At 42.5% G+C, this 23,033-nt stretch overlaps 6 protein-coding genes across 11 annotated transcripts in view; 3 read left to right on the top strand and 3 right to left on the bottom strand.

Annotated features, from left to right (window-relative positions):
• LOC120952479 (RNA-binding protein Musashi homolog 1) overlaps positions 1-6,161 on the top strand; it is an 89,069-nt gene extending 82,908 nt beyond the window's left edge. For all 6 annotated transcript variants that reach the window (XM_049606060.1, XM_049606059.1, XM_049606061.1 and 3 more), the window contains one exon: positions 331-6,161. In XM_049606060.1, coding sequence (XP_049462017.1) covers positions 331-355 — 25 coding nt within the window. In that variant the 3' untranslated portion in view covers positions 356-6,161. The remainder of the gene's footprint in view (positions 1-330) is intronic.
• Positions 1-19,210, bottom strand: part of LOC120952483 (uncharacterized) — a 58,148-nt gene extending 38,938 nt beyond the window's left edge. The window contains exons 1-3 of the mRNA XM_040371840.2: positions 18,973-19,210; positions 14,736-14,808; positions 14,563-14,649 (exon numbers count right to left, since the gene is read on the bottom strand). Of these exons, the coding sequence (XP_040227774.2) occupies positions 14,563-14,649; positions 14,736-14,808; positions 18,973-19,181 (369 nt within the window). The 5' untranslated portion in view covers positions 19,182-19,210. The remainder of the gene's footprint in view (positions 1-14,562; positions 14,650-14,735; positions 14,809-18,972) is intronic.
• Positions 1-23,033, top strand: part of LOC120950146 (protein takeout-like) — a 216,006-nt gene that overhangs the window by 81,821 nt on the left and 111,152 nt on the right. The gene's annotated exons all lie outside the window — the stretch shown is intronic.
• Positions 6,252-14,492, top strand: LOC120952482 (glycine receptor subunit alpha-2-like). The gene is made up of 2 exons (XM_040371838.2): positions 6,252-13,768; positions 13,878-14,492. The coding sequence occupies exons 1-2, from the start codon at positions 13,495-13,497 to the stop codon at positions 14,240-14,242; spliced, it is 639 nt and encodes a 212-aa protein (XP_040227772.1). The 5' UTR covers positions 6,252-13,494; the 3' UTR covers positions 14,243-14,492.
• Positions 20,592-22,065, bottom strand: LOC120952481 (uncharacterized). The gene is made up of 2 exons (XM_040371837.2): positions 21,697-22,065; positions 20,592-21,625 (listed from the first exon to the last, which is right to left on the bottom strand). Exon 2 carries the CDS (start codon positions 21,611-21,613, stop codon positions 20,840-20,842), a length of 774 nt encoding a protein of 257 aa, XP_040227771.2. The 5' UTR covers positions 21,614-21,625; positions 21,697-22,065; the 3' UTR covers positions 20,592-20,839.
• LOC120952480 (uncharacterized) lies at positions 22,138-23,016 on the bottom strand. The gene has a single exon (XM_040371836.2). The coding sequence runs from the start codon at positions 22,971-22,973 to the stop codon at positions 22,170-22,172; it is 804 nt and encodes a 267-aa protein (XP_040227770.2). The 5' UTR covers positions 22,974-23,016; the 3' UTR covers positions 22,138-22,169.

Genomic DNA, 23,033 nt, shown 5'->3' with positions numbered 1-23,033 from the left:
TGCTCGAAATAGTCAATCGATAATGTTTGACCGATGGAAAAAAAGGACAACGTGTAACCGCTCTACTGGACACTGGTCGCGTGCGAGTGGCCAAGGTCCTGCTGTCATCGATTGACTTTATTCAAAGTAGTGTGGCCGGTGCGCTGCTTGAATGATCACACACACTGAACCATTGCGTACGCACACAGCACAAGCGAATTGTACTTCTTGGGAGGGGCCATTAGACTTTATCCATTTTTGTTTCATTTTTCAGAACGTTTGTTTTTTTTGTTTTGTTTATTAAATCATTGTTTAATTTTCATCATCTTTCTGTCACTGTGTCCGTTTTAGATTGTACCCTGAGAGCCACTGTTGAGAGCTCCGCCGTCTTCACCGCCATCGTCTGTTTGCCATAGTAGGAGGTGGTGGCAGCAGTAAGCGAATGCAACGCACCCCCCACCATTGCATTGCATTCATCTTCCGGTTGGTCGGTTGATCGGAGTTACAGCCGATGATGCTGGCCGCCAACCCGTAAATGGGGTGCATAAGTAGTGCAGAAGACAAGATCAACTGTACTCATCATCATCATCATCATCATGATTCATCATCATGATTCATCATCACGATACATCGTAAAGACTGTTTTAGTTCTGTTAAGTTTTATTTAGTCGAGCGGAGGATATTATTTTAGATTTGCGTTTATTGTACACCAATAGAGAGATCGGGGCGCTGTTCGTCAACAGTGTAGATCTATTAATGAGAACACTTGTATTTCACTTCAACTCTATCATTTTACAACAAACGATTCAATCACTTGCTCTCGATAGCTTTGCAACAACGGTCATTACAGATAAGTAATAATTATTTTTAACCCACATCCCCGACCCAATCCATGCATATGGCGGCTCAGATGGTGGAAGCGGTAAGCTCTCGCCCCAAACACCCGGACAAAAAACCCCGGTCGTTGCACATTTCGTCTTGGCAAGCACACACATTCATGTCAATATTGTTCGGCGTACAGATTTTCTCTCCCCAACTCTCCTCCAACGAACAGAGCGAACAGAGGAGAAGCAAACGATGGGGAGAACTGCAAGAAACCCCAAATCCATCAATCAAGACCGATCCGTGTGCGCTGCTCTACACTTTCCGTTCTTTCTTCTGCTTCTAACATCCCTTCCCTCCAAGCAATGTGGTGGTTTTTTGTATTATTATTATTATTACTACTATTGCGCTATTTTTAGGCCAGAAGCGCTCAAATGTGTCCGTCACTGTTTCGGATTTCAAGTACCGTGCAGTTTTTGGCGTGGCCGGACGTTCTGGGACTAATTCCTTCACGGCTCGTAATGTTGCCTCCAATGGAAGCACATCAAAGTGTGTGTACGTGTGTGTGTGTGTGTGTTGTAAAAACCAGCCGAGCTCGAAGAATGAACCCGATTGAGCAGCGATCGGCGAATGCAGTGGTCGGCAATGCATTGCACGTGTGCAAGGTGTGGTTTTCAATTGCATGGTTTTGAATTTTTATTGACTAAGGTCATGTGAAAACATGCGTACTTAATTGATTGTACAGTGGATTGTTGTTGTATGGCAGATAAAAATGCATAATCAAAAACAGCTGCCCTGGCTCACCGTCTGGAGTAACGGATGCGTTTCTCCATTCCCTATGATAATGGTTTATTGCTTTTACCTAAATAAACCATTTTTGCCTCCTTTTTTGTGTGTAGCAATTACACAGTAAATGCTGCGCAAACGCTTCACAACATCATCGCACCTGGAGAAAAGTGTGTGATAGAGAGAGTTGAAAATGAAGATATATAGGATGCAAGTGCATGTTGCACCAACCAATGGTGAAATTTTCAATTTTTCTAAACGAAATCATAATTAGTTCGTGTTTAGTAAACCAAAACAAAAACAATTAAATTTGATTTTCTTATTATCTATGAAGAAAAAGTGACACGGGTTCATCGTTCAACAGTTTATCGCCACATAGCACAGCATAGCATTAGCATAGCATAGCCTGTTAATTAGTAGTTGGAATGTGTTGCATTTTTTTGATTGCATAATGCCGTGCTTTCCGTTGACATGTTTCGCGTTCGTTAAAGGGGAAAATAATAGCAAAGATGCAAAATTGTCAGTTAGTTTAGTTAGTGTACGTTCAATGTTCATACTTTGTGCCCTTCGCGCCGTGTGGGCCCTTTTCTTTCCGTTCTCTCTGTTTCTGTCGCTCATTTGTTTGGCCTTGCGGCACACCCCCCTCCTTCTTTTCACTGTCTTCTAGTCAACTTATCCTCCTTATCCAAGTTCGTTGTCTCTCGTATGCCGGGCCGTACGGATTTTGTTGCGTTTGCGTAAGTGCGAGATACTCGCTTTAGCGGAAGAGGGAACAGTTACCATTAGAGATATAAATTTGTTCGTTCGCCATTCTATCAAACTTTCTATATACATATATATACTTTGTAAAATGCGGTAGTTGTGTAACTGAACTCATTTTGTACTGTAGTTTCCATCTTTTTTGTTGTTTTTTGGTACAATTTCTTTGTTAATGTTACATATGTATGCAGTTTTTGTTCAATTTGCTACAACTTTTCCTACTACTAGCAGCGATCAATATCAGTAGTAGTAGTAGTTGTGTTTCGGTTTAAATCTAGCCGTTTCGTTCTGTTCCGTAATTAGATGTTTCAATTCAAACCTTTACGGTATGCAGGGGGCAGAATAAACAAAAAAAACGCCATACAACATTCCTCGCATGCCAAAGCTCTTTTCCATTGCTAAATGTTGCTATTACGAACAAGCCGTAACGTGTAACGTTTTTCTTCCTTCAAGCCAAAACGAAATCGTAGCGGTAGCATTTTGATCAACCATTAATTGGGAAATATGTCTTTTTATTTCCAAATAATATTGCTATCGAGCAAGTCTGTTTCGGTCTCTACTGTACAAAATGTCGCCCTTCAATGTCTTTTCCTTTCCTTTCCACGGATGAATAGAAAGCACACACATTTGCACGGGGTTTAATATTCAATATCAATAGTGAGTAGTTGAGCATTGTGTCAGAAAGGATGACTGATCTGCCATCGCAAAAGCAGCCGTTGTTATATTAGGAAAGTAGGAACTTTTATCACGATTTGCTTTGCTTCTAAATACCTTTTGTGACAATACTCATCATCTCCACCGGTTTGTAGTGAGACTCGATTTCGGTAATTCCTTGTAGGTTTGTTTTTAAAGTAAAGTAAAGTAAACAGACCACCTCTTCCTGTGAAACTATTGCAAAACCTAATGATTACACAAATAGTGGCAAACCTTTGGTAATAAATGCATGTGAGCATTATTCACAGAAAGAGTAAAACGTACTTAAAAGGCATGTATAAATAAAACCACATAAATCTTACATAAAGAAACAAAACAACAAACATATCGTATTTGAGCGCGGGGGCGATGGTATAGAAGACTAAAACTAAAACTCAAAATAGGAGCTATTATCGTCTACAACGGACCGGAGAGCAAGTACATTCGAACGAGAATTAAAGCAAATGTAATGGCACATCACACACTCGAGCGGTAGTCATACTTTGTAAGCTAAATAAGGTAACCAAAAGTTCTTCCATACAAAACACTAGAAAAATGCATATATTTATACTATCGAGAGATGCCGCAGATCAGCAAGTAATAGGGTTTGAATACTAAAGGAACGAACGGAACAAACAGTACCAAAACAAGGAAAGGAGAAGACAACCACAAAAAGGTGCACACAGCGCAATTACTTTGCAGCCCACATCCCACAAATGTATAAACGTACACACACTTCAAACGAGCTGCAAACAAATTTATATCTCTATAAGTGAAAACTATTCCGAGAGTGAGATAAATCGAGCTAATAATTAGATGGAAAATCCAACCCACAAATCCAAAACCCCAGTGAGAGACGAACTGATGAAGCAGGATAAACACAAAAGATTAGAAGCAAAATGGTCGGGAATTATTTTCCTACTTGAGAGCAAGACAGAATGACAGCTCTTGAGCGATGCTTCATCATATTCAAAAGCACCTGCTGCTTTAGTAGAGCCGCCAATTGGTTGGGAAGCGGATTTTATTTTCAAAGTCCGGTTTCCGCCTGGTTTCGCATTGAACTCACTCATGGTACAAACATACTAATGAGCGCACTAACGCATTAGAAGCGGCGGAGGAGCAGTGTGGTTTTGAAGCCTTCCTTCTAACAGCAACAGAAAGCTTCCTTCCTACCTCAGAAAGCATTAGCAGAGGTGTAAGAGCCCGACAGATATGTTTGTTTTTGTTTTCTTCAATACAACATTGGCTATAGGTCAAAGGGGAGGAATTTAAATGTATCTCCTCTTTAACACGCTAAGCACTAATGGGCGGGTATGAGATCAATCTAAAGAAACACACACACACACAAACCCGTAAAACCCCAAAAGGCTAGTGACGTAATGCGAGATTATCGATTCGGTAGTTTTATGATTTTCGGGCTGGCAATAGAGAAAACTGTTGAAATGATGAACTCAACGTGGACCAAATGGCAAAACTGACGAAGAAGAAAGCAAGACAAGAGATCTTTACGAGCCATTCCGCTCAAAAAAGCGATGGCTCCGAGTCGGAAACTTTCCACCAACTACGCATATGAGCAAAGGTTCGTGACGGAACAGGTGTGTGTATGTGTGTGTACACATTGTAAAATTGTTGTTTGCGGGCATTAAGCCAAAAAGAGACAAAGTATCACATCACATAAACAAATGTGTATGAGTGCGGATTTGTGTAAAAAGCGGGTGAGAGAACCTGTGTACCTACTCAAAAGATTACTTAAAACTGCATATATAACAAAAAAAAAGAAAATGAAAAGAAAACACACTAAATTATCCCATCGAATTTTGAATCTTAGGTTTTGAGCCATTTTAACACGATCGTGCTGTGTATGTTATTTAGCCTGTAAAATGTAAGAGTACACGCTTGCAGAGGTGTTGGGTGGTTTACGTGTTTCGAGTGTAACCAAAACACAACAAAAGAATTGAAGGAAACAGTTTTCAGAGTGACAGTTTCTAATCTGATACTGTTTCTAATCTGTTTGTTGTACAGTGGATGGGCCCAAACTTGCTGGTGTGGAACACAAGTTGTAAAGGCAAGCGATAACAAGATTCAAGAGTAGGCGCGCGCACATGCAAGCCAGCATTAGCGAGGCTGGGACTGGGAGAAGACCCGTCTTTTACAGCGCTGACGGGCTATGCGCTTAATGATTTGGAAGGAGAGAGAGAGGAAGAGAGAGAGAACATTGCAACCATTGCAATCAGACCAATAATTGTTGGCTTTTTATATTCACTTCGCTTTGAAAATCCCCCGTTTGGAAATGGAGGCGCCTATGCCCTGGTGGAACACACCTCACGCTAGCGCGATGAGTGCAAAAACACGATCAGCTTGAGCCCGATACCCCTTGAACGCGATCTTTCTTGGACAAACAGAGCTAATCGGCACAAAAAAAAAACCCAAACCAACGTGTGTGCGTGCTGGACCACCCGTTCTGCTGGGGGGATGGGCGGCTTTCTTCACCTGTCGTTGTGGATAGTTCCGCCCGACACTCACCCACAAGTTTACCTTGATACTTATTAGAATACGAGAGAGACTCATGGATAGCAAGATTTAAGCAAGTTAAGAAAGAATAAAAGACAACAAGACGCTTTCAAACCATACATATATGACTATATATATAGATATACACACACACACAAACAAACACGCGCGCGCGTACAAAAAATACACACACACACACATACATTAGTATTTATATTTTTAGGAATTTATACTTAGGATCTGTGAATTTTATGGGAACTACACTCTAAATCTAAATTTAAATGTGTCGTGCGCGAAAGGACACCCGAAGGTGCTCAACCGTTGGGGCGCGCGGCGTCTGTAAGGCAAATGTATTCATAAAAGCAATCAATCGATGGAACAGTAGTGGTGGTGTGGTGTCGTCGCAGTACGTCGTATCTTGAAAGCTCTATACTTAATGGTTAGGATACTTAAACATTTTGTCGACCCGCTTGAGGACCTTGTCTAAAAAGGGCGTTGTGTTCTGCATGGGAGCTCGTGTCTCGGTCGTGTGTTAAGAAATATACAAAAGCAATATATCATATACGCTACACACTACTACACCACACGGTTTGTGTATCTCAGAAGAAGAAAATACATCCCATCCCTTACATATCCGTGGGGTGGAGATGAGTTTTGGAACGTGTATAGGGGGGAGTGAGTGACTGGGAACAGGTTACTCGGTAAAGATGGCTATGAGGGCATGACATGGCCCCAGCAAGGGTGTCAAGATATCGTTAGTAATCCTCCCAGCACATTGCTAACGTTGGGAGAAGGGTAAGGGCAGACGAAAAATATGTGTACGGTGGTGTACGGTGTTTGCTGCTACTAAACACAGTATACTACCCATTTAAACTTATGGCCAAATCAAACTCTCACCCACTAATCGCGCCATCGACACACAAGAACACACGCTAGTACCACACACACCCAAACACACTTACAGTATATATTGAGGCGCACGTATACTGAAATGCATCCAACACACACACACGTATATATACACACACTGCCGGCAAGCAAAGTGACAGAAAACAAAACTAAGTGTATAGAAGAAGAGGAAGGAAAAAAGGAGGACAAAGCAAGCATCCACTCAAACAGACAATACTACATATTATATTTGTGTTTTAATTTCGAAGTTTTGTGATTGTTGCGATTGACGGGGGGCCCGCAAAAAAGAAACTAGTTTAAAAGAAAACACTGTGACGAATATAGAACAAATGCATCAAAAGGGAGGGCGGCGGAGGGAACGAGCGACGATGCTTTAAGCTAAGTGAAAATGGACCTGATGGGTGAAAATTAAAGACACAGAAAGGGAAAGGGAGACACGTGACAGACCCAGTGACGCTGTCAGGGGAACAAAACACAGAAACTGCATGTATATTTCCATTATAGTGTGCTATTGCTGTTGCTGAGTAGTAGTGTATATTTAATACGAAACTATTATACTACATACACACGGGCACGCTTGTGTGGTGTGTGTGTGGAAAGAGCTACAAAAGACAAAAACAAATAAATGATCTCTTCCGTGTAGCGCTGCATGTGAAGCAGAAAAAGGGCGATGTAAAGAAATAGAAAGAGAGAGGGAGAGCGAGTGAGTAATTGCGAGAATTCAAAGCAAAAAGAGCAAGAAGAAAAAACATAAATAGCAACAAAAATATAAGAAAAATACATGAAGTGAGCTAACAAAAAACCAAGAGAAAACGGAAAAGCAATAACGTTAGTTATTATTAAACAATATGATAATGATTAAAAATTATAATTATGATACTTATGATGATTATTATTACCAATTATTGTCGATCATGTGATGTACTGTTCCTCCCCCCTCCCCATTCACTAAAAAAACAGTAGCAGCGCCGCCATTCTTCGTCATCGTGTGTCGCCACATCGCGCGATCATTCCACATCTGTGTTTCAAGAATATGGGAGGAGGAGGCGGGGGGGAAAGGGACGAAATAGTAGCGAACAGGGGGATTTGCAAACCCCAACGATTGACGAAGGCAAAAGAAAGTAAGCAAAAAACGGTAACTCCGCGAAACCGGCAACCCTGAACCTACTGGCAAACCCTTGTGCTAAAGCGTACCAACTACTACTATCACCCAACCACCCACAACCCTTGACCTTATACCGCAACACAGCAACACAAAAACCACCAGTTGTGATTGCAAACACACAGAAGAAGAAGAAGCGCGCGCATTGCGTAAGAAGTGCCGTAAAGCAAACGATTGCTAAACGAAACAAAAGAAGAGAAAGAGAGTAAAGAAAAGACAAACGCAAAACAAACAAACGTCGTACGAGAAGAAGTAATAAAGCAAAATAAAACAAATGAATAAAACCACAAAAAACAAATGGCAAAGTATGTGTTGTAAGGTTAAAAAGACAGCTGGCGACACAGCAGTAAGCAACAGCAACAGTATAAAGAAGAATTTTGAACATTTTCCCCGAGCCACCACCACCACCAAAAACGAACGTCTGCTATATATCCTTCCTCTCAGTGTTTCTCTTTTGAACGTAGCATCATCAACAGCAGGATGAACGGGTGTGGCTAGCGAAAGAACGCAGGTAAACGTAAATACCCATACAATACAAATAACAAAACAAAAAAAAAACAAACAAACTAAGTAAATAAATAGATAGCAACTGGTACGCTAGGCAGTGCTTTTATAGTGATTGTACGTTGAATGTAATGGTAGAGTAGTAGCGGCATTATTATGTAGAAGACTGTACACGTTTGGCACACCACGTTTTGTATATATATATGAGAGTATGAGAGTAATAGTTTGTGGGGTTAGAGGGATATACCGACAAACAAATAAAAAAAACAGTTATAAAAACGGGGGAAAACCTGATTCCCCATCATCCCATTTGAACGTACAACCACACACAGACACACAACACAACAAACTGACGTACGTAATTAACAGGTATGGGTTTCCCCCTTGATCGCTCGATCGGCACTGGTGCATAGAAGTAGATGCGGCTGCTTCTGTAGTCTGCGTACTGTACCGTAGACCACTCTAGTCGAGTCTAGTCGCTGCGACTAGACGACGTTTTTTTTTTCTAGATTTGTGTTTGTTTAGATTGGAGTTTGGTACTAAGGATTCGATGCGTTTAGTACACACGTTAATTCACTGTTATAACAAAAAAATATTAAAATCTTCACAACTGTACGCCCCACACATGTGACTTCATCCTAGACAGTTTATCACACACTCCAGAGGCTGCTGACATTATCATCGGTCACTCTGTTATACTGTTACATTGGATACAGACAACTGTCACTTCTTAGCTGACAACGACGAGTAGTGTTCTGTTTTGCTCTGACTGACAACACACATGACACTAAGAAAGACGCTCACTCTAACTCGCTACCGTTTAGAGCCCACATTCGTTAGAAGTTGTTTGATGTGTTGTAACATCGTGTAGTGACCGCAAAAATGGTTTGAAAAAACAAAAACAAAAATCAAGCAAACTTTATGGCATCATTTGCCATAATAGTAACCAAAAAGTATTGTCCCGCTAAACTAACTGCATTGCTCAATGATTTGGCAATAATTGTCGTGCGAAACACACACCATACACCAGGTGTAATGTAGAAATGTACACCACAAGTAACTAACTACACTTTTATCAGTAGGAGAATAGTGTCGGTTTTGCATTCATACATTTGCTGTAATATCACTTATTTTATTCCGTAAGTAAAAAACGCATCATTAGTTTCAACACGTGCATACGTAGCCCATAGTGCAGACTAGTTTTAGCTCCGTTTCTCTTCCCGTGCGTACGCTGACCACAGCGCCATGCGACAGTGGAGAGCAACCGAGCCCCGAGTAGCGCACACCTAGAGGTATCATTCGCAGTACATGGTTTTGTTTGTTTCACGCTGTACTAAAAAGAAAAAACATCAGAATAGTACACCATCAGCTCATTTAACTACCTGTGCACCTACCTGGTCATCCAGGTCTCTGCAGGAGCTCCCATCTCAATGGGCAGCTCTTGGTTGCGACTCACTCATACACACTCCCGGGTCCTGAAATTCCCACCTCCAATCCAGCCACAAGCACCCCCCCCCCCCCCCCCCCCCATCGCAACCATCAGTAAAATTCCCTGGTACGATCATCGTGATCGACGTAACGATTAGCAATAAGCGTACATATGTTTTGATCGTGTTGCGTATTAGTGTTGTGTATTAGTAGTGTGCGGACGCAACACCATCGCACACCATCGCATTCGTAAAACACATCCAGTAGTAGTTGAATCGAATCGAGGGTCGATTAAACTGTAGGCAACTGTGCAAAGTGGAAGCAAATGCAGTAATTAATAAATGCAATAAATAATTTGAGTCTGTAGTAAAAAACAAAACAAAAAACAAAACGTGTAAACACACCTTAGGCGTTTCTGAGTATCTGTTCTAAGTTTCGTTCTGTATCTGTACCTGTGAGGGAGAATGTGTTTGTGTGTGTAAGTTCGTGCACTTCTTCCTCACAAAACCATTTGAGTAGCTCGAATATATATATAAATTAATATACCTAAAATGTATTATACTAGAGAAACGCACTGAATAATCGTAGTAGCGGTATACGGAAGTAATTACTGTCTGGTAGATGAGTTAGTGTTTTTGTTTAGCACATCTTAACCTCTATGCTCTCCCCTTATTGTACTCAGTATGTATTCGTTCGATCAAAAAGATCGTTAATCTGTAAGCAACCAAACGCAGATGGCACCATCTTACTTACTTAGCTACGTTTTGCTTAACTAGTGTTATGTTCTCTCTTTCTTTCTTTCTTTCTCTCACTCTCTTTCGCTATCTCGCCCTACCGTTTTGCAGTGACTGTGTAGTAGTTAAACATGAACAAAAGAAATATCATTAGAGTCATATAGTCGATACCACCTAGATGAAACGCATATCAATCTGCAATAGCTGCTCGTTTGGGCATGCTCTCTTTTTTCAATCGTTGTACCAGAACTATCTACCCATCTATACGGCTATTTTTTCATTTACTATACCATACGTGTTTTCGTTGTCTATTTCCTCCGAAACGTTTGCTATGAGTTTCCTTACGCGCTTCTCAAAATCGCTCCAAACTGGTGCATGATTACACTGTACCCCACACACCCTTCTCACACACGCACAATAGAAGAGTACTTTCGCAACTCGATCGCTTTATAACTAGATTGTCGTTAAAAGATTAGTAGAGATATCTAAGCAAAACAGTATTGTGTACACTGCGTACGCCAATAGACTTTGCTGTAAGGTGTGCTTGCGCATCAGTATAAAACAAAATGTTAAAAACCAATTCAAAGAACAATAACTGCAATAACTAAGAATGTTTGTAATTTGGAGCCTTGGAGCCTCAAGCGCAAAACTCAACTCTCCAAAACCCTGCAGCAATGACTAAACAGGGTAGTAACACGAGCGTACCATAAGCGTCTAATGCATGAACCTTGATGAGCGTTACGAACTTAATATAGCTATTTAAAAAGAAAATGAGAGAGAAAGAAAAAAAACACGACAACAACAAAAGACAAAACATAAAAAAGGTAAAACTAAATACAACAACAACAACAAAATAATAATGTAGCTGTAGCAATACCAGTGTGATTGTATTACTTGATAGTAGATTTGTAATGTATATGCAACAATAAATACATCTAATGTAATCTGAACTTATTTGTGCGGTAGTGATAACGCGCCATCACCACCCCACGCACGCCATAGACAAAACCACATACGAAACATACAAGACACCATGCCGTCATACCACACAGATACACACTCCTAACGAATACGGAAAATCAAAACTTTTATAGTAGTATATATGCGAATGCAACCCTGTTCTTGTAACACACGTAGTCTCGTAGTGGGTAGTATGTATTTGAGCCTGTAGCAGTTACGATACCATTAGCGACTAGGACACACTAATAGAGCTGTATGTAGTTCATAGATCGGTGTGTTGGTGAGAGCAATTGGATACTAAGCTTGTTTTTTCTATCGCGCATACCACACCCAAGCATGAAATAAACGTCAACAAACTGTCAAGCTGAAAACGGAAAATCATATAAACAACAAATATCAACATCCAAACCGTGGGACAGTTGAAATCCCTAACCATAATGAAATAGATAGAAACATCTCTCTTCAAACGTACAATAATCGCATTTTTATAATGTTTGACAAACACCCCTAAGATTCATTTCTTTTACGAGAGCTTTAAGCTTTTCTAGTGAACTCTTGCTAACAAAACGAAAACGAAGACGAAGAAAAAAACTATAAAAAGAAGAAACAGAGATGACGTTCTTAGAACAAGTGGTACATCATGGCAATACTCATCATTGTAAGGCTCTATTAGTATAACATAATCACTAACTGAACTGTGTGTAGAGTAGTTGTATCCTTGTATCCCAGCTATTTTTATATATAACACACACATACATACACACCTAAACCCATCACAACCACTGTGGTGTGTCCCGTTGTCATGATTTTAGTTACAAATATTTGTTTTAGTACACTCTCTTTTAGTACATTTATGTTTTGCTTACAATATTTTGTTTTATAAGTACTTTTAGTTTTATCAGTTCTTACCAATCGTGATGATACTGACACGAAAAGGTAGAATGTCATACGAAAAACAGAAAGCAAGTAAAATTTGCTATATAAAACACACAACACACACACACATCATACACGTGCGTGTCAAAATTAGTACCAACGTTCTCTCAAAACTAAAGCTTGTAGATGTTGTTGTGTTCGACTGTAGTTTTAGTTGTGAGTGTTATTGCAACAGTATGACCGCAAAACGCTCCTTTCCTTCTTATCTATATTTTCATACCGACACCCACACACCCACACACACAGATACAAACACAACTGTGTATTAGAGTAGAGACATGTATACTAGAGTGTACTCTATCTGGATATATATCTATCAACTTGATTTTAGACCGTAGAACGTTTAGTTTGACCTCTTTCCCCCATACCTCCCCTTCTTACGTAGAATTGGTTGTTGATGGTACCATGCTATCCCATGTAAGCTCGTTTTGTGTAGTATTACTTGTAAAGCAAAGCAAAACAAATAAAATATATACTCCCATCGCCACGTTCGTGCGGATGGTTCATAAACATCATGGAAATAAAGTATTAGTAGTATATATAAGCGTATGCGGTTTCTTTGTTTTAGTTCATCCAGTTGCCTTTGCCGTAGACAGCACCCAAAGGATATGGAATGAAATAATTGTCCACTCTTTACTAGAATTCATTTCTTGTTCTTTTCATTTTGTTGTAAATAGAAAGAATATGACGTGGTTGCAAAATGCATTACTTTCCCTTTTCATGGGTAGCGTCCGTAGAGCTCCATCGGCACAATCATTGTAAAACGAACAGCTTGCTTGTCCGTAACACACATATTGGTGTGTTTTAGAACATCGTTTTTAGTACAAGTAGTCACTTATATGCCGAAACTAAAAAAGAAGCATTTGTTCATCCGGTGCTGATGGGTTTTTACTTTCAAAATGTCTGCTTGCGCGTAGAAAAATACAATTGCTGTACAAATATGTAAATAGCGCTTAGAGTGTTGTTGTTTGGAATGGTAAGTAAACAAGACTTAGAGTTCAACGATTGTATGATATCTTGCATATCCGTTGTAGTATATCGATTTACACTCGACATTGCTTCGATCGTTTTTTCTTCTAGTTTCAATTTCAGAAGCAGCCAAAACCCCAGCAAAAAACCTCGGGCAACTAAATTTCGTTAACTTTTCTCTTAAATTATTAAGTTTAGCAAATTTAAATGTAACATGAAACGTCGCTTTTAACGCAAATGAACTAACACAAGCTTTCGAAACAATCCCTCTCCCCAATCACCAAAACCCCGGCTCATGGCACAGTATCGCACACGGTACAGGATTTGGTGTTCATCTGGAACATGACCGACCCGCTGGTGGTGAACCCGGAAATCGAGCTGCCCCAGCTGGACATCAGCAACAACTACACCACCGACTGTACGATCGAGTACTCGACCGGTAACTTCACCTGTCTGGCGGTGGTGTTCAACCTGAGACGGCGGCTGGGCTACCATCTGTTCCACACCTACATCCCGTCCGCGCTGATCGTCGTCATGTCGTGGATATCGTTCTGGATCAAACCGGAGGCCATCCCGGCACGGGTAACACTCGGCGTCACCTCGCTACTTACGTTAGGTAGGTAGTGGTGCTCCAAAGCGGTGCTCCCATTTCTTCAAACCCCCCCCCCTTTTTTTTTTCTTCCCTTTCACTAATCGATGGGCTTTCGCCTCAACCTCTTCCCCAGCCACACAAAACACCCAATCGCAACAATCGCTACCGCCGGTATCGTACGTGAAGGCCATCGACGTCTGGATGTCGTCCTGCTCCGTGTTTGTGTTTCTGTCGCTGATGGAGTTCGCGGTGGTCAACAACTACATGGGCCCGGTGGCGACCAAAGCGATGAAGGGCTACTCGGACGAGGATCTGTCGGAGGCGATCGACTTTAACAAGAACGGCTACAACAAGGACCACCGCTCGTCGGAGGTACCGCGGTACGATACGTTCTGCCACGGGCGGGAAACGGCCCTCTGCATCGACAAGTTTTCCCGCTTCTTTTTCCCCTTCTCGTTCTTCATACTGAACGTTACCTACTGGACCACGTTCCTGTAGGAGGGGAAGGGGGGGAGGGGCTCCCCTCAGGCAACAACAGAAATTTGCCCATGGAGCTGCTGCTGAAGAAAGCATTGAAGGTATCATCCAGCATCCCGCAAATGACATTAGATGAGATACCGTACACTAGGAACATAGTAGCTGTAAGATACTGGCACCATCGGATTGGCCGATCGGTCACTAGGCGTAAGCGACACATATAACAAAGTAAATAAAGTAGTTCTCCTCCATTAATCCGATGAAAATTAAACTCGACCGTGTATGTTGTGCGGGGGGGTACGAAAGTGTGGTGAAAGAAAGGCAGTAAAGGTAACACTTACGGCAGGATTCTTCTTCATATCGGCAATGGTAAAGCCGCGTGCACTCGAATAGTAATCTCCCATTGAGGCGGCGCGCTTTTGCAGCGTCTAAAAGGGAACACGGTTTAAAAGAAGCATTTATTAGTACACAGCTGGTAAAGGATGTGTTTTTGGGGGGACACGACCACACGTACCTTAAGATTGTTGGCTTCGAGGAAGCGGCGTACAACCGGTGAAGTGATAGCGCGGAAAGCCATTTTTGTGTTGCTGAAATAATGAGAATCGAGAGAACGCAAATTAAAAATATGGACAAAAACTGTCGATTTTTCATGTGATTATCTTAACCCGCAGTAATGAAACGTTAATTGCCCTTTCAATAACAGTCCATCCCATGAGTCAGTAGACAACAGTTGACATCTCTATCAGTCAAACTCAAACCGTGATGGCCAAACAAGTGAATCAACTTCGTTTAGACGCGTGCGCGATATAAGAAATGCGTGCGTCACTTAGACCCTGTATAAGGCCATTCTGGCATCTACAACATCTTGGCACTATTAGACTACATTTACCCTGAGCGACAAGAAGCTCCAAAAGGCGACACCCTAGCCTGCGACCCATCGAAAGTTTTCTAGGTCAACTTTTTTTTTTAACAACTTTGTCGCAAAAACTGAAGAGGAATTGATAAAATTGAAGGTACATCTTAAAAACATGCCATCATGCATGTCTTCGTCCGCCAATGTGAAAATTCCGGATAACTGACCCAAGGCAGCTCGCAAGGTCGTAGATTTATTTTTGCTAGTAATCTTGAATGTATTTACCTTTCAAATAATGTTCATGGAAAGCAATAATCTCACTTAGTTTTTTTTTCTAAATCCATCCAACAAAAATCCATTTTTTAAATGCAAATTTTATGAAATGTCAAATCAGTTTCTACTTTTTTTTCGCTTGTTACTAAGAGTGTGTAGAGAGAACCGATAGCAAATGGAGGTAAAATAACGATTCTTCTACAAGCATATAGAATATATGTCCTGGTTAATGTATATTGAGTATTTCGAGATAGTAAAAGCTACGAACTAAATGACTGTTATATTAAAGAAGGCCAATTGTTGACAAAAGCCATTTTAATATACGAAGACTTCAATCTTTGTTTTAGAGAAACAATTAGAACACATGTGTTATGAAAAATGAACTAAAATCAATTGAGAAGTTCTCTCGGAGAGTAATTTTTTTCTATAGATAAAGTAGACGCGTTGAAGGGAAAAGGAAAATAATTCTTCTCTTCTTCTTCTTTTCGTTTGGCACTACAACTGTTGTCATTCCAAGCCTGTCAGTACCACTTAGTGGGCTTCTTGGCTTACAGTGACTTATTGTTTACCCGTAGCAGAATAGCCAGTCCTGCGTGTGGGAGGTTAGGTTCATTCGGGGTTTGAAAAAAAGGAATTCTTTAAAAAAAAATTATAAAATATCACCATAATTCTTTGTACCACTGGCGCTTTGTGCCGAAAATTATCGACCTCCGTTGAATCGAAAATATTTCGAAATTGATCAACAATTTAACAGTCCAACAATCTTTTTTCATAATTTTGGTTTCATTACACTATTCTAGTGAAAAAAAAAGAAATCCATGACTTAACATTTGTCACTGAGGATACCAATCATATCGAAAGAAAGAATCAAAAACGGAAAGAAAACGATACAAAGAACATGTGGAACAAATTCAGACAGTCTTGATCTGCGACCCATAAGCCGCAGAGACATTTATCATGACCTACGGCAATCATTTTTAGCCCGTTTTTAGAACAACTAATTTTAATATTTCGATTTAGATCGAAAAACGACGTACTGGGCCGAGTTAGCTCATGTAGTGGTATTGTATTGTATTGTATTGTATTGTATTGTTTATTGTATTAAGTGATTGGCCAAACAAGCGGCCTTATCACTGAATTAAAACTAAAACTTAAATAACTAACGCAGTGTACAATGACAAAACGGATCAACAAAATCTAGTAGGTAGGTGCCAGTCAAATGAAATGTAACGCTGATTAAATTTACGGGCCATCGCAGTCATTGGGTCGTTCTCGCTGTATGCACGTCTTGTAAGGTCAGTTCTTATTAGTCTGTAGTTACGGAACACTCTAGGAGGGACATTTATGTTGACTCTAGCCAGTAGTTCTGGCGAATCTATCTCACCGACAATAAGTTTGGACAAAAACGTACATTGGGCATTATCACGTCTCCTAGCAAGTGTGTCCAGACCAAACAACAAACAACGAGTATGATACGATGGACGAGGGGTTACATTACGCCACGGAGTGAAGTGTAGGACAATACGAGTAACTCTCTTTTGGACAGCTTCTATTCTATTGGACCAAACACTAGAGAACGGACACCAAACTGTAGAACTAAACTCGAGGATGGAACGAACATAGGACTTATACAGAGTTAACAGGCAGTGTGGGTCATTAAGTTCTCTCGAATGTCGACGAATAAATCCTAGCATTTTGTTAGCTTTGTCTAAAATATCACAGTAATGTTGTCGGAAATCTAGTTTGCGATCCAGGGTGACTCCTAAATCCCTGACCGTATTGCACCGCGGTAGTTGTGTCCCTGATATGCTATAGATATACCTTATCGGACTAGCTATTCTAAAGAAAGACATTGACGTACACTTATCAACAGAAATTAGCAGGTCGTTGTTGATACACCAGTCAGAGAAAACATCAATCGATCTTTGCAGTGAAAGAGAGTCGGAAGTATTCCGTACGATACGAAACAGCCTAACATCATCCGCATAAAGCAGACAATCTGCTTCCGTAATGGCCAGTGTGACGTCGTTAATAAAAAGCGAGAACAGCAGTGGTCCCAAGTTGCTGCCCTGAGGGACGCCAGATGAACTCTCGAAAACCTTAGAGGAGACACCATCGATTTGTACGTAGTAGCTACGTTCAGAGATATAGGACCTGAACCAATTCACCAGCGGAGTAGAGAGACCGATCCGGGCGAGCTTAGCCAACAGCAAGCGATGGTTCACACGATCAAACGCAGCCTTAAGATCAGTGTATACTGCATCCATCTGAGCTCCGGAAGTAAAGGCTGCGTGGCAGTTGGAGACGAATTCCACCAGGTTTGTGGTAACACTGCGTCGAGGAAAGAAACCATGCTGGCGTGTAGAAATATAAGAACGACAGTGATACATTAGCGAGTTTTGTATGACGATCTCAAACACCTTGGCACAAGAAGGCAAGGTGGTTATACCGCGGTAGTTCTCAGCAGAGTTTTTATCTCCTTTTTTGTACACCGGAAACATCACAGAGGATTTCCAGGCCGTGGGTACAGTACTTTGTGCAAAAGAGAGTTGGTAGATTTGAGACAGAGGCTCTGCTAAAAATTCGCGGCATTTGGCAAGGATTGCCGTAGGAATACCATCGGGTCCAGGGTTGTATGAGGTTTTGACCTGCTGCAGAGCACGTAGTACAGTATCTACCGAGATAATAATATCGCGTACATCAATGTCAACAACATCACGGGGCACATTATTTAAAGCTGCTTCTAATGATAAGCTTGCATCATCCGTAGTAAAGCAGTCCTTGAAACGATCAGCAAATAAGTTGCACATGCCTTCCTTACTGCTTGTGGAGACGTTGTTATATGTGAGAACATCGGGGAGCGAGCTGTTACCGCGTTTTGATTCAACATACCTCCAGAATCGTGTTGGGTGTCTGATGAGCGAGAATTTCACTCGAATGAGATAATTAGTATGAAGTTGTCTGTTATAGCTTCTATATACATTATGGGCAGCAATGAACCTTAACTTGGAGTGTTGTGTACCATTTGTACTGTAAAAGCGAAAGCATGACGCTTTGTTTTTGGTAATTTTAAAACAAACACATTTTTTACATATTTTGCCCTGAAGAGGCAAAACTAGCGCACAATTCATGCTTAATTTTTTCCGAACTATTTACGCTATTAGAAAAATAATCTCTTTTGTACTCAATTATTTGATTCTTTTCCAATTTTTTTTTTGCTAAATTACAGTTATGGTTTTTCCTCAACCTCCTAGCAACAGCATTTCTGCAACCAACGAGAGGGATAGTGCACTCTTCCTGGACTTGAAACGCTACAATGTACTGCTCTCTCCTCCATGCTCTCTATCTAGCAACAGGTGGCCGAACGCGCCTACTAGTCTCCCTCGAAACCATACTATTGCGTAATGTCTAGCGAAAAGGCACCCGTTAAGCAAAAGCACTGAGTCATGTGATTTTCACTCTCACAAACCAAAGGCCCCCGCACCCTTCCGGTGCACTCGTTAATCGCACTAGAACACTTGAACCGAGGCACTAAACACTTTCCCTTTTTCATCATTGCCCGTTGCAACAAACCACGTGCCCCCGCGAAATGCTTCAACAACAGCGCAGTAGAAACGCAACTTACCAGGGTGTTGGAGGAATTGCCAAAAATCGGTAATTACAACAGAAGAACAATATGCAACCACCCGAGAGTAACGCGCTGTGCAGATAATGGGGCAACGATGACGGGGAGCACGGCGCGGTGTTCGCGAAATCGCAACCAACCCGATGTGTGATACGGTATCGAATGCTGCACAAAATGCCGGTGGTTGCCGGCCGAACACCGCAACCCATCGCCGGCCGCCACCACCCCCATAGCCCCATTTACTTCCTCCCCCCCCCCCCCCTCTTCCGTTGGCTGGGTGTTTGCAGATTAGAAATTGCGAACATATTAAGGCAAAAGAAGAAGAGCACGACATGAGGCAGCGCTTACCTCACACGTACTCCCAAGTGTTGCGATTCCGGGAACAAACCGACAAACGCACACACACACAGGTAAACGGGGCGGGGTAGTATTAAGATAGACACTTATTGGTTTTATTTTTTGCCAATGTGCGATATCCCACATTTACCTGTCGGGGGTTTTTTCCCTGCTTGCTTGCTTCGTTCGACGGACTAACACAACCGGGTGCTCTTTAACTCCAAAACCTGGAAACGAACGTAACAGCAGTTCGACGCACAGTAGCAATTTGAAACGGGATGGTTTCTTCGCTTCGACCGATTCGGATATCCAAACTGTACGTTCCAAACAATTGCTCAGCCGATTGATTTCTGACCCAAGACGCTAAAACACACAACAGGGCGCTTTCCGTTTTCTCAGCGATTGCTATGATAATCGACCTTTTTTCTTGTTCTTGTAAATCTCGTTCGCCCGTTTGTCGCCGGTTGCTTTGTGGTTTGAATTTTAAATGCACACACGTAGAGCGAAACGGTTAGGACGACACACGCACAGCTGATGATGGTTGGCCTTCTTCTTGGTAGATATACTATTGCCCGTGACACGGAGGCAAGCGAAGTGTTGCTAGCCCGAACTGCTTGGGATGATATTTGGACGACAACTGACGCGCTCGCTTTGCTCTGGACAGGCTCGAGGACTCGTAGATAAAAAGGCAGGGATCTTAGGCGATGGCGACCATTTTTGACCTTTCCCCGTCCTCGGGCAGTGCGCGGAAGTGAATCTCGCGTTGTTTGCACTGGCAAGGATACACACTCCGAAACCGAGCCCTTAGCGGCAATCAGCTGATGGTAAAATTGAAGGCGCCCACCACCACCAGTAAGCAGGCAGCCGGCTGCCGTTCAAGGACGGTTGAAGGTCGACCGAAGGAAAAACTGGGCCACGCGACCACTGCCATCGTTATCCTTTTTTGCTCTGACTGGTGGTAGAATCGAATGCGGTGCGTGTCACTAAAAAGATAATAAAAAAAGAGTTAAAATATTACACATTTTGAAGGATAATGATTTGTGGCTGTGAGAGCTGCTCGACACGTCCCATTCACAACTACATCGACACGGGTGAAGGCCAATGCTTAAATTAACCCTTCCTCCAGGCGAGGGCCAGCAGAAAAAAGGGATGATAGCGTGTTGCAAAAAAAAATCTGCAAACTCCCGAATCTAATCTACCCTCTCCCAACCTTTCGCGCGCTTATCGCACCAAACTGCCTTCTGTTTGGACGGTTTGGCGGTCGCGTTATCTCGGGCCGGGTCGGGTGGGTTTTTATTTGCGAATTCTTCCCGGTGTTTCGTTCGATGGCCGCGTGCATGTGTGTGTGTGGGCTATTATCACAAGCAGGAAGACGCTTCACGTGCAATGCATCGATTTGCTGATAAGTTTGAAGACGAGATTTCGGATGCAATGTGATAACCGTGTTGGTCCGCGTGTCTGGTTGCGGTCTGTTTTGCAGCTCGTTAAATTACTTCAGTGTTGTTTAATGCGTTCCTTTGCTGGTACAAATTTAACGTGTTCTGCTCGTTCTACCATAGTGCGCCACAAAGTCTCCGCTCGTCACCAGATCGTACCCGGCCTTGCCTTCCTCGAACAGCATCAGCGGCAGCATGCAGTTCACTATCATCTTATCCTCATCCAGTATCTGCCTGTCGCTCTCCTCGTGCGTTCCATCCCGAACGTAAGCGCTGATCACGTCCCGGAAACGTTCGGTCAGCTGCTCCACCGCAATGCGCTGGTCCCGATCGAACGGGGCGTTAAAATCGATCCTACCCAGCGCGTCCAGATTGTCCGACTGAAAGCGATCTATTGCGCCGCCGACACCGTGCCACGCGTTTGCCGCCCGCAGCACGTTCTGCGTGTGGCCAATGTAGTTGGTCAGCGCTGTGTGCAGCGCCGAGTCCTGCCTGCCCAGGCGCTTATCGATCGTGCCGACGCGAATGATGTGGGCCGCGTGGACGGTTCGGCCCAGGCCGCTGTGCTGATCCTGAAACTGGCTTGCGCCGCCAGCTACCAGCCCGTCCCGGGGAAGGTTCGTTTTCTCCGCAATCGCTTGCAGAATGCCGCCGAACGTGAGGTAGCGCACGAGCCGGGCCGAGATGTGTTTGTTCGGATCGCGCACACGCTGACGGTACGCGTCCCGCGTTTCAAACGGCCCGTCGGTGAACGAGGTCGAGCAGACGTCGGACACGACGGTTGTGGGTCGGCGAGCGGCTGTGGCTGTGGAGATGATGATGATGAACGCTCCGAGGCAAGCTAGCCAAACGTACCGGAAGGTTGTCATTTTCGGTGTTCCCTAAAATGAGTAAATGAGTAAAAGATGAATATCGTAGGGTTTTTACTTTATTTGCACACACACACACTTACAGCAGAGCGCTATTTGCTGTTGACAAGCGAAAATTCAACAGCAAAGTGTAACGAAGATCGGTGCGATCAGCTGTATTTATACACAATGGCGTCCAAACACCTTCAACCAGACGGAAACTTCGCAAGCACGAGCTCATCTTGCCGGCTCAGCTTATCAGGAAGCTGTAAAATGTATTTTGAAAACGAATCGCTTTAAATAGATTATAGGTAATACCCGGCGGTAAATTAAACAAATCGTCCAACATTCGCCAATTATTCAAATGCTTCAATTAAATCCTTATCAATCATGCATTCTATCGCTTGCAATGCACCAATACCTTCCGACCTTGATGTTTAAATCGACAGTTTCATAAACAGTTTTTGTTTTACAGTTAATTATAATGAACAGTTTAAATTTTATAGTGTTACGTTTCTTTCAGTTATCATAAAGATACATCCTGATATCGCGTCGAATCAATTCAATGTTCTGCCACTTAAGCGCGTGATCGTTTCGAACCTGCAACATTCGTTTGAGTCTGGCCTTTATGACATTCTTTCGGATCAATTACTACTGCCGTGCTGTTGGGTGTAAAATAATTCCTTAAAAACGTTCCATCCTTCACCATCCTATGCCCTTCCGTACCTCTGGCAAACAGCAATGAAGGATCTGTACAATACGCTGTTGCTTTCGCCACATCAATAACAACGGTGGCCTGATTCTCCTTTCTCGCGTATTTTTCTACGATACCTCGAAAGGCATTGCTAAGCTTGATCACGGTATCCTTATTAGTGCCATTGTAGAACCCTGTAAAATCAATCTTTGACAGCTCCTTCAGGCTGCTCGATTGAAACAGATCAATTGCACCGCCAACGCCGGCAAAATAATTATAAATGCGTGGCACATCTTGTGTGTGGCCGATATAGTTCTGCAACGCAATGGTAAGGTTAGGGTTTGCACCCGTTAGGCCAGCATTAATGGCGCACACGCGAACAACATGAGCGGCGTGTGTACTAGGGCCGGCTTGGCTATGCTTATCCTGAAACATACTACGGCCTCCGAACACCAGCCTGCGTCGGGGGATTCGTGTTTCGGCTGAGATTGCTTGAATGATGCCACCGAAGATGAAATAGCGTAACAGACGAGTGGCAAGATGATGGTTGGGCTCGGGCGCTGGTTCGTCGACGGACAGGATATCAGTTATAATAGCTGTCGGGGCTCGCTTAGTGGCACTGAACACCAGCACAAAACCACTGGTGGCCAGCAACCAAAACATCCAAATCGAACGAATTGTAATCATTGTTGCTTTGCAAGTTGCAATTCACAAGCTGCCTGCAAAGGAGAATGAAGAGAAATGAGG

This window comes from Anopheles coluzzii, chromosome 2, assembly GCF_943734685.1.
Source record: "Anopheles coluzzii chromosome 2, AcolN3, whole genome shotgun sequence".
Classification (NCBI taxonomy): Eukaryota; Metazoa; Arthropoda; class Insecta; order Diptera; family Culicidae; genus Anopheles; species Anopheles coluzzii.
Note: the sequence above shows the minus strand (reverse complement) of the source record. Positions and strands in the feature narration are given on the sequence as shown.